The sequence below is a fragment of the Channa argus genome, chromosome 14 (assembly GCF_033026475.1).
Source record: "Channa argus isolate prfri chromosome 14, Channa argus male v1.0, whole genome shotgun sequence".
NCBI classification, from domain to species: domain Eukaryota; kingdom Metazoa; phylum Chordata; class Actinopteri; order Anabantiformes; family Channidae; genus Channa; species Channa argus.
This window is the reverse complement of record NC_090210.1, coordinates 19383493-19395000: the sequence shown is the minus strand read 5'-3', so window position 1 is coordinate 19395000 and position 11508 is coordinate 19383493. Positions and strand designations below refer to the sequence as shown.

General features: G+C 41.1%; 1 protein-coding gene across 2 annotated transcripts; it reads right to left on the bottom strand.

The window, feature by feature from the left end:
* Positions 1-1810: 1810 nt before the first annotated feature.
* mppe1 (metallophosphoesterase 1) lies at positions 1811-11254 on the bottom strand. Of its 2 annotated transcripts, XM_067475483.1 has the most exons (9): positions 10208-11251; positions 9996-10104; positions 8802-8905; positions 6602-6682; positions 5633-5741; positions 5228-5308; positions 3548-3670; positions 3278-3418; positions 1811-2601 (listed from the first exon to the last, which is right to left on the bottom strand). In XM_067475483.1, exons 1-9 carry the CDS (start codon positions 10456-10458, stop codon positions 2416-2418), a joined length of 1185 nt encoding a protein of 394 aa, XP_067331584.1. In that variant the 5' UTR covers positions 10459-11251; the 3' UTR covers positions 1811-2415. The 2 variants fall into 2 exon arrangements, with proteins under 2 accessions (XP_067331584.1, XP_067331585.1); XM_067475484.1 differs by lacking the exon at positions 6602-6682 and having other exon boundaries at positions 10208-11254.
* Positions 11255-11508: the final 254 nt, after the last annotated feature.

Genomic DNA, 11508 nt, shown 5'->3' with positions numbered 1-11508 from the left:
CTTTGCTTTATTTTCATCTTGTTGTCGAGTTGTGTCCAGAATGGTTTTGGGTGTGGGAGCCGTGGGAGATTCTACACAAAAACAACATTTTAGTGGCAAGTGGAGTTTTGAGGTATTTTCCATTTAATGCTACTTTAAGATAATTGTTTTTTTTTTAACTCCACATATTTTAACTATAGGTTTGGTGTTTTGTTTTTTGTTTTTTTGCTTGTTTTTTTTTTTTACTTTCAGTATCTCGTTGACAAACCGCATAATCTCATCTAGTGTTAAACTCACGAGCGAGCCAGCAGTGCATAAAGTAAATCTAAGAAACTTGATCATCAATAATGTCTAGGTCCCTTAAATAAGCTCAATCTTTACTGGCTACTACATTGAAGAGATGTTAATGCATCAATAATCCAATGATGGCACATTAATTAATTTCGAACTAGACATTCTGCATAGATAGTGTTATATTGAAGTGTTTATTGACCTAATAATTTTATACTTAACATTTTAAATGGCTTTTAACAGGGGGCCGCTTTTTTTCAATGGTGTTTTCTTTCAACATAGCTCAATTCCCCGTTTATTAGGTACATCCCACCATGGTATTAAAGCCCCTCGTTATGCAACGAGGCATTTGTTATATATGTATAGTAATTAAATTAGTAATAAAAACGCCTGTCAGTATAATGCAGTACAGTTCAACTGCTGCAAAAACTCTATTTTCCAATCAACCATTAAGTTGAATCAACACGTCTCAGAAACTGAACATCATAAAACCGCTGATTGATTAAACTGTTGCATTACATTAAACAATTTTTAATACCAAATAAACGGCCCACTGAGTGTATGTGACTGGTCAAAGCTGGGAACAGTATCTTTGTTATTTCTAAGCTGTAATATTGAGGAAATCACAACAGTTTCTTTAGATTGAATGGCTCTGCACACCAAACAAGGCGGCTGAGGCTGAAGTTAATCAGAGATCCAGACATTTTGACACGAGAAGAAATAAGCAGGTGTAAATAATGAAACTGAAAATTGATAAGTACGATGTAGCAGTTTCTGGATCCGGCCTTCTTGTCACGTCTTACATGGGACACAGCTCAGATCCGTTCATTAATGAAAGATGTAAAAGTGGTAACACCAGTGTTTTCCTATGACAGAAGTTTACCACAGATGTGCAGGTAAATGAAAAAAACTAATGAAAAAAGCCTATGATTTATTTGAAAATCATTTTATTTTACATTACTTTATTTCTAATGCATTGACTAAACTTAATGTAAGAAACTAAAAAACTGCACCTCTCCTGAATCCAGGTTTTACTTTTTTTTACGTAGTCCCCAGATTTTATAAGTGTACAGAGTTAAGAGTGGCCAGTGCGAATAAAACCCTCTACCATGACGTATACTGTATATAATACAGCATCATTTCATTTGCAGCATGTGTTTCGACTGACACGCAGGGAAAAACACGACTGCAATTCTAAATCATTTGCTAAAAGGAAAGAACAAAACAAAAAAAGGCCACTGTGTAGTTTTCAGTTATTGTATATGTTTTGTGGTTATTTGTCTCTTTAGCGTAACTGTGACGATTTGGTCTTTTGTGTCTTTTTTCAGTCATTTTGTGTCTGTGTGTGGCCATGTGTCTCAAAAATGTCTTAACTGACACAAGTAGTCACTAATTTCATTTCTCTGTTGTCAATTTTAAGCTTTTGAAAAAACTTGAACATATTAAAACCTTTTATATTTTGTATTTTTATCACAGAGCGATTTGGCTTTGGATCGTGAAACAACAACAGCATGTTTACACCATAAAACTCACACGTCTCTCAAGACTCTAGTTTTATTATGTACAGTTCGTCAGAAACGCTTCAACAATTTGGCAAAAAACCCTCACAAACATTTGGCACAGAAAGTCAGCAATAAATATATTCAGATACGCATCAGAAAAACAACGAGAAACCCGGGTGGGACGTTTACAACAGACAAGTGTGAGATGATCCGTGTGGTTACATCAGATGGAGTTAACCGTCAGAGGGAAGAGACAAAAACGCCAGAGAACATCTGACTTTACCTCCGTAATTCGGATCAGGACACTTAGTATTTACATTATGGTTAAATTTTCTTAATTCTGTGAAAGTATCTAACACTTACGCCTCATTGTCTTGATGCATCAAGTGCCACCCGTGTGGTACATCCAAGGAAGATAAAACAAATTTGACTGGTGATGTGAAACAATAGTTTGGCACCATATCTGCTTTGTGATCACAGGCTACAACCACATAATCAGCAGTGATAAACTGTGTGTCCTTAAAAGACATTTAGAATATATATTTAAGTCCATCACAGTGCCGCGAAACATCTGGACAAACAAATCTCCAAATCCTCACATTTAGTAGTTACCGACTGGTCTCTGTCCCGGTGCAAATGTAGTTCAGAGTGACTTGTGCTTCCCCAGCAGGCAGAGGCTGAGGCACTGCAGCAGGCCCTTCATCCACAGACAGTGAGCCAGGAACAGCAGCAGCAGGCAGGCGCCGGCCGAGCAGTAAACACCGATCACCGTGCTCTCCTCCGGCATGAAACACTTGGACAGAGCGTAGCTGCTGGGAGACACTGAGGCCTAGGTGGGTGGGGGTGAGGGGTTGGGGGGAAACAAACCAGAAACATAACACGTGAAATAAAACAAAAACCCAACAAAGTCCATTTTGTAGCTGTTCTGGAGCTTTCAATCACAGGATATGATCTGTACTTAATGTAGGTGTTTGCAACTCTGACAACTATCACAGTTCTGTGAAAACTGGTTTAAGAAAAAACTACATCTACTGTTAAAGGTCTTGTGATATAAAAGCACCAAGAACACTGAACTGCAAATCCCTTTTAGAGGAAAGACCACATGTGGAATATTATATCCTGAGATTATGAACGGCAGATTTAGAGCCTTTTTTAGAATAAAATAACAAATTGTGGCTTTGTGAAAGTTAACAGATTTAACAGTAGTACTGCAATAAATACTGTCCGATTATAACAAAGTGTATATCAAGTTTAATTTAAATAATTAATCATCAAAAATGTCTAATGTGAATAGATTGTATCGACTGAATTTTTAACACAATTTTCTGTTTTAAACAGTATAAAAAGTGACAGCACATCTTTTTTTTTTTTTTTTTAAAGTTCGAGCATTAAGTAAAATCTTTCCTAAAATCAATCTCAGTATAAGGAGAACTCAAGAGCTGTCATCTTATTTTTCTGGTAAATGATCCACAGTACTGGAGAAGTTTGGAGCAGCTTGTTCTCACCAGGATGAAGCTGGGGTTGTTTCTGTTCCTCCAGCTAAATGACGGCACGCTGATTTCTGGGTACTTGTTGTCATGGAGAACCTCACATCCGCTGTGGGTGTGTCCGCTCAGGATGAGGCGAGGTTTGAACCACTGCAGCAGCTGAGGAGAGAAACCCACATTCACCTCCTCGTCACCATCTGTCGTTTCTGTATTTCTGGCAGGAGTGTGTGTACTTTATTTTAATTCGATTAAAACCACTTCAGTGCAAGGAGACTGCGGATCACTCACCTTCTGAGAGGCCTCCTTCGACAGCACGTCATACTTCTCTCTGAACAGCAGGTGTCGCTCTTCAGGCAGCGCAGCATCCTGTCCTGTGCAGCCGGCATCACTCACCCTGTACAGAGGATAGTGCTGCAGAGCAGAGCACACAGGATTATCTCTCTTCGGCTTTTAAATGGTAAATGGCCACTCATACATTCCCATTCACACACACTCACACACTGATGGCGGTGGCTGCCATGCGAGGTGCTCACCCAAGCAATTGGGGGTTCAGTGTCCTCCCCAAGGACACTTCGCCACGAAACTGGGACTGGGGATCGAACCACTGACCCTGTGGTCCATGGACGATTGTCTAACCAGCTGAGCTACTGAGGAGTTTATTTACTAGGTAATATTAGCAAAACAGCTTTTATGTGAACAACAAAATTTAACAACTACTCTTAGCATGAATAATAAACTAAAATGCATTTCATTTCATTTTTCAGCAAGGTAACATGATACGTACTAACAGGAGCAAGGTATCAAACTAAGAGACTGATTCTTGGAGGTACCAGCCGCAAAATATTAACAGAGCAGAAACCGAAAACCCAGGGCTCTCTGCTCACTCTGAATACAAAGTGAAACGGCCGACTGGAAGGAACTAAAAGACAGAGTGACACTAAATCCAACACATGGATCCTGACATGAAAACTGCGGTTTTAACAACCTTTAGTAGCTTTAATGGTGATAAAGTCTTCTCCAACACACTTTCTGTAGTTACAGTCTGCATTAAGTTTTGGTGGGCTATCACTCAAGGGGTCCATTTCCTATCAGGTGGACGCAGACAATGCTTCATAGTTCATACAATAAACCACAGTAAATTGAGCAACCTGCCCTCTGACCTTTCTGGCTCATATATCTCTGTATGAGCCAACATCATATCAACATCATACAAATACAAGTGAAATATATATTTTAAAAAACTGCAAAGTGACAAAACAAAGTGAAATAAAGAAATACAAGAAAAGCCTAAAATGCTGTGACCAAAAAAAAAAAAAAACACAACAAAGCACATATAAAACACACAAAGTGACAACACACACAATGAAAAAAAAACAGTGTCAAAAAACATCAAACCCACAAAACAAACACAAAATTCCATCGTAAAGACACAAATCAAGTGCAAAGGAAACACAGTAAGCTACAAAAATGTGACCACAAGGAAACAAAATGACAAACAAACATAAAGTAACACACAAAGAGACACAAATCAAATACAAAAACACAAAAGCTGCCAAGCGGCCACATAGAAACACAAAATTACTTCAGAGACACAGTATGAACATGAGGAAATAGAAAAGAACACAGAGGGGAATTCAGAAAGCTGCAAAGTGACCTCAGAAACAACTTCATACACAAAACTACATCAAAAGAGGTAAAAAATGAACACAAAGGAAACAAGCTCACAAAAACAACTTCACAGACGAGATGCAAAGCCACATTTGAGTCTTTAGCAGTCAGTGGCCTTTCACTTTTCTATGTCGAGGGGCTCATCGTCCCATAACTCACTGATGAACGGGCCAGTTTTTCCATCGTGAGTTAATAATCAAAAATGAAACTTTTTAATCGGAGACTTTCAGCTTGCTTTTCTGCATTAAGACAAAGGAGGCAAAGACAGAGAGAGAGACGTGCACCGAGTGAACAATTTACCTGCAACATGATGGGCGGTGCAGGAGGATAGAGCTGGGAGCCTTCACAGCCGTCCATCATGCCGCTGCCGGACTGCGAGCTCTGCAGGAAAGACAACATAAAGAATTCATCAGCTGCATCGCACACACACACGCTCACCCCTGAAACTTCAGCCAACATTTCCACCTCCTATCCGCATCTCTGCACTCGTCCTGCGTCGAGGACATTTCAGTTGTTTGCAAGAAGGAGAAACAATCAGTCGCTGCTTTTACTTTGCATTTACAAAACCTGCATGTGTAAAAATAATAAGACACCAGCTCTACCAATAGATCCCACAGAGCTTTGGCTATAATTGAAGAGCATTTGTTCCACGGTGTGTTTGAGGCGCTGACAGTGTGCGGCTGAAGTCTAGAAATTTCCTCCCACCTGAAGAGAACAGTTGAGGTCTCTGGAGAGTTTGATCAGCTCCTTCTCCACCGACTGGCAGATGGGACAGCCGTCGCCGTGCAGGGCCACGCTGTTCACCAGCACAAAACTGAGGAGAGGTAAAGCACAGGGAGCTCCACATCAGAAAACAATAATGAAGTCAAAAGAAGTGGTCACTTTATGATTTAATCATATTGTTAACAATCAAGGCCTCACACTTACACACACACACACACACACACTGAATCAAACTGCTTAACTGTCAATCTGCAGTCTCCATTGTCCCTCTGGCGTTATCAGACTTTCATACAGCCTTTTTTCATTCCAAATATTTGATGGGCCCATTTTTAAGTAGCACAGCTGGAGGTTTGGTCCCATCAATACTGATGTGTTTTGGAATGAAGAATTGTGTTTATAATAGTTTTTGGACAACAGACGGACAAGCTGATCCAGGCTGCAGGCTGACGACTAACTAACCCTAAGAGAAGGTTCAGTGTTGGTTTTAGCATCTGTAAGGTGATTGCGGACAATATGATTAGATTTGAAAATGACTGAAGTTATTCTTTGACCAGTTTTGTATAGAAATCAAGGAATTCTTCATCTGGAACATGAGACACGATAAAACCCAAAAACTAACTCACTGCTATGACCAATACACATCCTTGTTTTTTTAAAAACCTCAAATTTACTTTAACTAATTTTTGCTTTGTTTCTTTCTGGTATGTTTCTTGTAGGTGATACATCACCAGCACCTTGGAAACAGAGCTGCACCACACAGAGTGACATCAGAAATTGCACTTGTAATTTGTTATATAATTTGTATTAACACCTACTTCAGAGCACGACATCTCTGCAAATGTCTGTTTAAAGACACTTTTTTGTTTGGCTGCAGACCGACTCAGGGGATTTAACCTGTGACCTGTCAGCCTGCTGAGTCACATCTTTGGTGCGCATCCTCCTGTCACTCACTTGACTCCCTTTTTGGTGATGATGCGGGTGGAAGAGGCGTTGAAGACTTTCTCGAAGCGCTGCAGCTTGAACCAGTCCATCCTGCAGGGAGACACAACAGCACGCTCGTCACCAAAACCCGCGGCCCAGTCTGTCTTGTCTGTCTGTCTCTCTGTCTGTCACGGGCAGTTACATAAGAGCTGTGCCACTTCACTTTCCGCTGCACGAGTGGAATCAGAGCGCACATGAGCCGCTGCGTGTCTACATAATCCCACATTTCTGAATCACAGACTTCAAATATCCCAACTGTGGGATTGTTTCGTGTGTTTTCCTTCAACACTGCTTCCCCTGGAGAAATGAAGACAAACAGCTTCTGATAAAAACCCTTGATTACACAGGGGGTGGACGCAATAAATGCAACATCTCTGCAGTAGAATGCAATCGAACACCAAACATGAAGGCTCAGAAAGGATGTTAACTTCTGTGTCAAAGATAAATATATGAGCTCTTCACAACAGACTGCGACTGTTTTGGTGTGTTGTATAAAAATAGCATGTTGTTTTATCATTTGTATTTAATGTCATATTATATTTTGTCATTTTAAATTGATCAACTTATTAGAATTTTGGAACCACTTGAATGAGTGATGTTCAAACACACATACGTCATTATTATCATCTATCCACCAGCGTGTCAGCACGTGAACATGAAGGGTCGGTAATGTAGGGGTTAGGAATTTCTGCTGATCACTTCAAATTCATTCTTTATCCAATCAATTGTAGCTTTGCCCAAGATGACTTCATATTGTCCCCAAACCGCAATATTTACAAATTATGCTTAAAACATTTTTACCATGTTTTCACAATGGCACTTAAAGGAAGATATAAAACATGGTACATGGTCTAATTTTCCTAATAAGCATTAATTATTTCTTGGTGATAATTCTTCCACTTCCTTGAAACAAACAGAGTAGGATTTTGGCTTCTTCTTTTTTAATGTTTTGTTGTTGTTGCATATATTGTGTAAACTTGCAGAACACTGACTCCAGAAGTCTGCTCAGACGGGACACTATCACTATGGAGAATTTGAAAGTTACAGAAACACCAACGACTCTAATCAGTAATGCAGATTTTGATTAGAGCACTTTTCATCCTGGGATTTAAAAACATAACCTCAGTGTTGTACACTCCCTCCCTTTAAACAGTCTGATTATTCCTGTAATTCCTGATTTTAAAGGTGGGTCCAAATCGTATGCAAAAGCTGTGGTTTTCATTTTCCTCACTGTCCCATAAATAAATCCCATAAATCAACATCAGCTCTCTTTCATTCTTTTTCTACATTTTCATTCTAAGATACAAGTCTCTCAAATGGGCACTGTACATTTTAGCAAATGCTATTTAACCAAAAGAGCACAGTGTATTTGCTAGGAAGTATTTCCGACCACAGATGAGTACCCGTGTTGAGTTCTAGACGGTATTTACAGGAGCAGGACAGTGTACGTGGGACTGACTCGAAATAAACCGCAGAGTGTTTGTTCTCAGTAACGAAGGAACATGTCACCTGGTGCGACTGTGTGACTCACTGATGGCTGTGAACAACAATGGGGCGAGTAAGCTACACCGCGTTTTAGTAAGTTACAGTCACATGGGTGGATGCATCATTGCTTTTGGCCTTTTTCGGGGGGATTTGTCGATGATGACACAAGAAAGTATCCCCTTCAAAAGTCCTACATTGTCACAAAGTTTACAGCAGACACAACGTCAGTGTCTCTACTCGCAGCACAAACCTGGCTGTGGTCACTGCACAGTGTACATCAGTAAACTTCCACTAGTTCTCTCCTAGTCTAATGTTTCCTAACAGGTTATGTAATGTAGACCAAGTGCTTTTGCTGGAATTGTTTGCCAGCTCTGCAGTGTCACAATATGCGACCTTTATTGACATTTCTTCAGGGGCTGATAACTGTCTGCACTAGTGACTTTTTGAGGCAAATAGACGTCACATGTTGCTGTAATTACAGTACAGCAGTGAATAACAGGACTAAAAATTGTCATGCTGAGGTTTAATAAGTAACAAATGGGGAAATCAAAGTTCTTGTTTTATCAGGAATCCTTCCTTGAACGCTACATGACCTACAGCAATGTGGTAGAACCAGCCTGACTCCGTGGCTAAAGGTTGAACGCTGAAGGCAATAAAACTGTTTGGCTTCAAAACATTTCCTTACTCGTAATGAAACCCGATGTCGTGGTTTCCAACCAGTACGACCAGTTCTGTGTCCGTGGTGTGTCTGAACATCCTGTGGAAGCGGCGCACGTCATCCTCCCAGTGCTGCAGAGAAACAACAACAACACGGCTGAAGCTGGTTTCACTGGAGGCCCTTCATTAGGAAGGAAAAGGAAAGTCCCCTGGGAAGCTCGTAGGAGTTAATGGGATCTCTAAGGGTCACCCACAGCCCCCATGGGTGGTCGAGCACCGGTGCTTTGATTCAGGCTCCAGATAAAATGCACTACCTGCTTGGGCCAAAGTGGCACAAAGGAGCTTTAATTCCCTCAGTGTTGTGAGTTTACATGATGGTTTTCGCACTGATGTGACTTCACACACCTCCCTGATGCTGCTTTCAATTAGTTCTGAAACAATTTCAATGTAAACAATCAATTCACTGGCAAAAATCTCAAAGGGGAAAATTTGCTCAAAGGGGAAAAAAATGTGTTTCCGATCATTAGACAAAACTATTTTAAAGTCGTGATTTTGGGGCCTGGGAATGTGTCACTAATTCCTGATATGTAATTCAATTTGTTAAATGTAGAAATTCATAAAGAGAAATGAGTAGCTGCAGCCTGACTTTTCATTGTTTCTCTCTCTGCTAATTCAAAGAGCTGCGTGCTTATAGCCATCCGTGTAGAGGAGAAGTAAAACAAGTGTAAAAATGAAGAAGCAGAGGAGGGAACACGGTAAATTCATGAATATTTTACAGTCTGCACCCTCTGTTTTCTGTTTTAATGAGCTCGCTTTCTGTGCCACGCTTGCTCACCACTTCGTCTCTCTCTCTTATCCCGTTTGATGGATCCCAATTGACAAGCCAATAATAGATGTGTGAGAATTCCCAGGGGATTGTACCCCCCACCCACACAAACACACACACACACACACACATATAAAGCATCGTGGATGTCATTTACCACGGAGGCATGAAGGCTGAGAGGCTGCATGCAGCCATTGATGCTTTCCTCTAAACCTGCAGCCTCTCGGGCCTGGATGGCAGAGGATGAAGATGGGGATGATGACTGGAGTGCACTGGCCTCTGCTCTGCATCCGCACACAGTGTTGTCACACCATCACCACCACCACCACCACCATGAGCACTGTGGGTGTGCAGACAAAGCAAGAAGGTGGCGAAAGAAAGGGAGCCCTACTTTACCTTCTGGGAGCTCCACTTGCCTTCGTCGAAGATATCCCCGAGGATAAACACTATCTCGGGCCTGAGCAGCCACAGCGCGGTCTGGAAAGCCCGCTCCATCTGCCATTCCCTGCGCGTTTGGGAACATATGTCGGGGGTTATTCGTTGCGTTTGTTTACAAATCGCTCCACACAGAGGCAGCGATGCTTTGAAATGAAAACCAACGTGATTACCTCCTTAGCTTGTCGAACCAGTGTCCACCGACGGCTCCCAGGAGGTGCGTGTCCGACAGCACCATGGCGCGGACCGTTGAGTCCATCGGCCGGCCGTTGATGTCCCCCGCGCCTCGCGCGTGGCTGATCTTCGGCCAGGCGCACTTGAAGATAGTCGGGAAGTAGATGAGATACTCGCAGAAGAAAAAAGCACCGCCGACCACGAGAATCAGCACCGCCGCAACCATCCATCTGACGCTGAACCTCGGCATGTCTTTGTTATTCGGCGTCTGGGATGCCCTGAACTGGAGCACTGCTGGTGATGGAGCGGTCCATGAGGCATCTTCACCTCGTCCAGACCCGACTGGTCAGGTCTCCAGCCGTGTGATGTTCATGGCAGACTCGTCCGACGACTCAACAACAACAACAAAAAAAAAAGTTTCAAAAACGCTTCGTGTCGAGTCCGATCGAGTCGGGATATGAGATTAAAAAAACAAGTTAAAAATTCGCGAGGAGGGAGAACGGAAACCTGCCACCTCTGCGATCGTCTCCTAACGGTTAAAGCTGGAGACAAGACTTCCAGTGGCAGGTTTCAAAATAAAAGGTTCGACACAAGCGTTTCACAATAAGGTTCACATCTAATAAGTTCAATAAGAAGTGAACAATCAGAAATTCATTCCTAGTGCTTAAACAATTTATTAAGGAATAAAACCTCAGTATAACAGAATGGATTAGTACAATGTAGTGAACGGAAACTCTATTTGCCTCAGAGAACGAAATGTAGAATCTAAACACCTTTTCGCCTTTTCCTTTATTTAGTACATCATAGAATCATGGTCAATTTACTTTGGCCTTTTTTTGACAAAAATGTAGAAAAACACCGCAAAGTCAAAAGTAATCTGCACAAAGTACTATAATAACACAAAACTGATTGCTCTCCGCATTAGTTTGATTCAGCTGTTAATACAAAAAACAGCTCAAACACATTTGTTTGGGATGAGCCTCATAAGTAAAATTTTTCCAGAAATCATTATTAAATTAAGGTTTAAAATCTCTGGTGTTACCTTGAGACACTTTACCAGCACATCTGGAGGAGCAGTTATTATTCTGCACACTTTTGTTATAAAAGTCAATAAAATTTCTGTTTTTTGTACAAGTTTTATTAAATACACATTTTAAATGTTGGTTAAAACATTTTACACAGCCTCCAAAATTATTTGGAAATAGTGTTGTACTGTAAAGCTATAGATATAAGGTAACATGAAGTGAAAATACTCAAGTACTTGCAGACAGGACCAGAACTGTATGGCTTCACAAACGGT

What these genes read in the sequence shown, in the direction of transcription:
- mppe1 (XM_067475483.1), bottom strand. Translation starts at nt 10,458, where the DNA reads ATGCCGAGGTTCAGCGTCAGATGGATGGTTGCGGCGGTGCTGATTCTC. An exon ending in TGGTTCGACAAGCTAAGGAG is followed by an intron (nt 10,105 to 10,207) that starts GTAATCACGTTG and finishes CCAAACGCGCAG; the next exon opens with GGAATGGCAGATGGAGCGGG. An exon ending in ACAACCCCAGCTTCATCCTG is followed by an intron (nt 2,602 to 3,277) that starts GTGAGAACAAGC and finishes CCACCCACCTAG; the next exon opens with GCCTCAGTGTCTCCCAGCAG.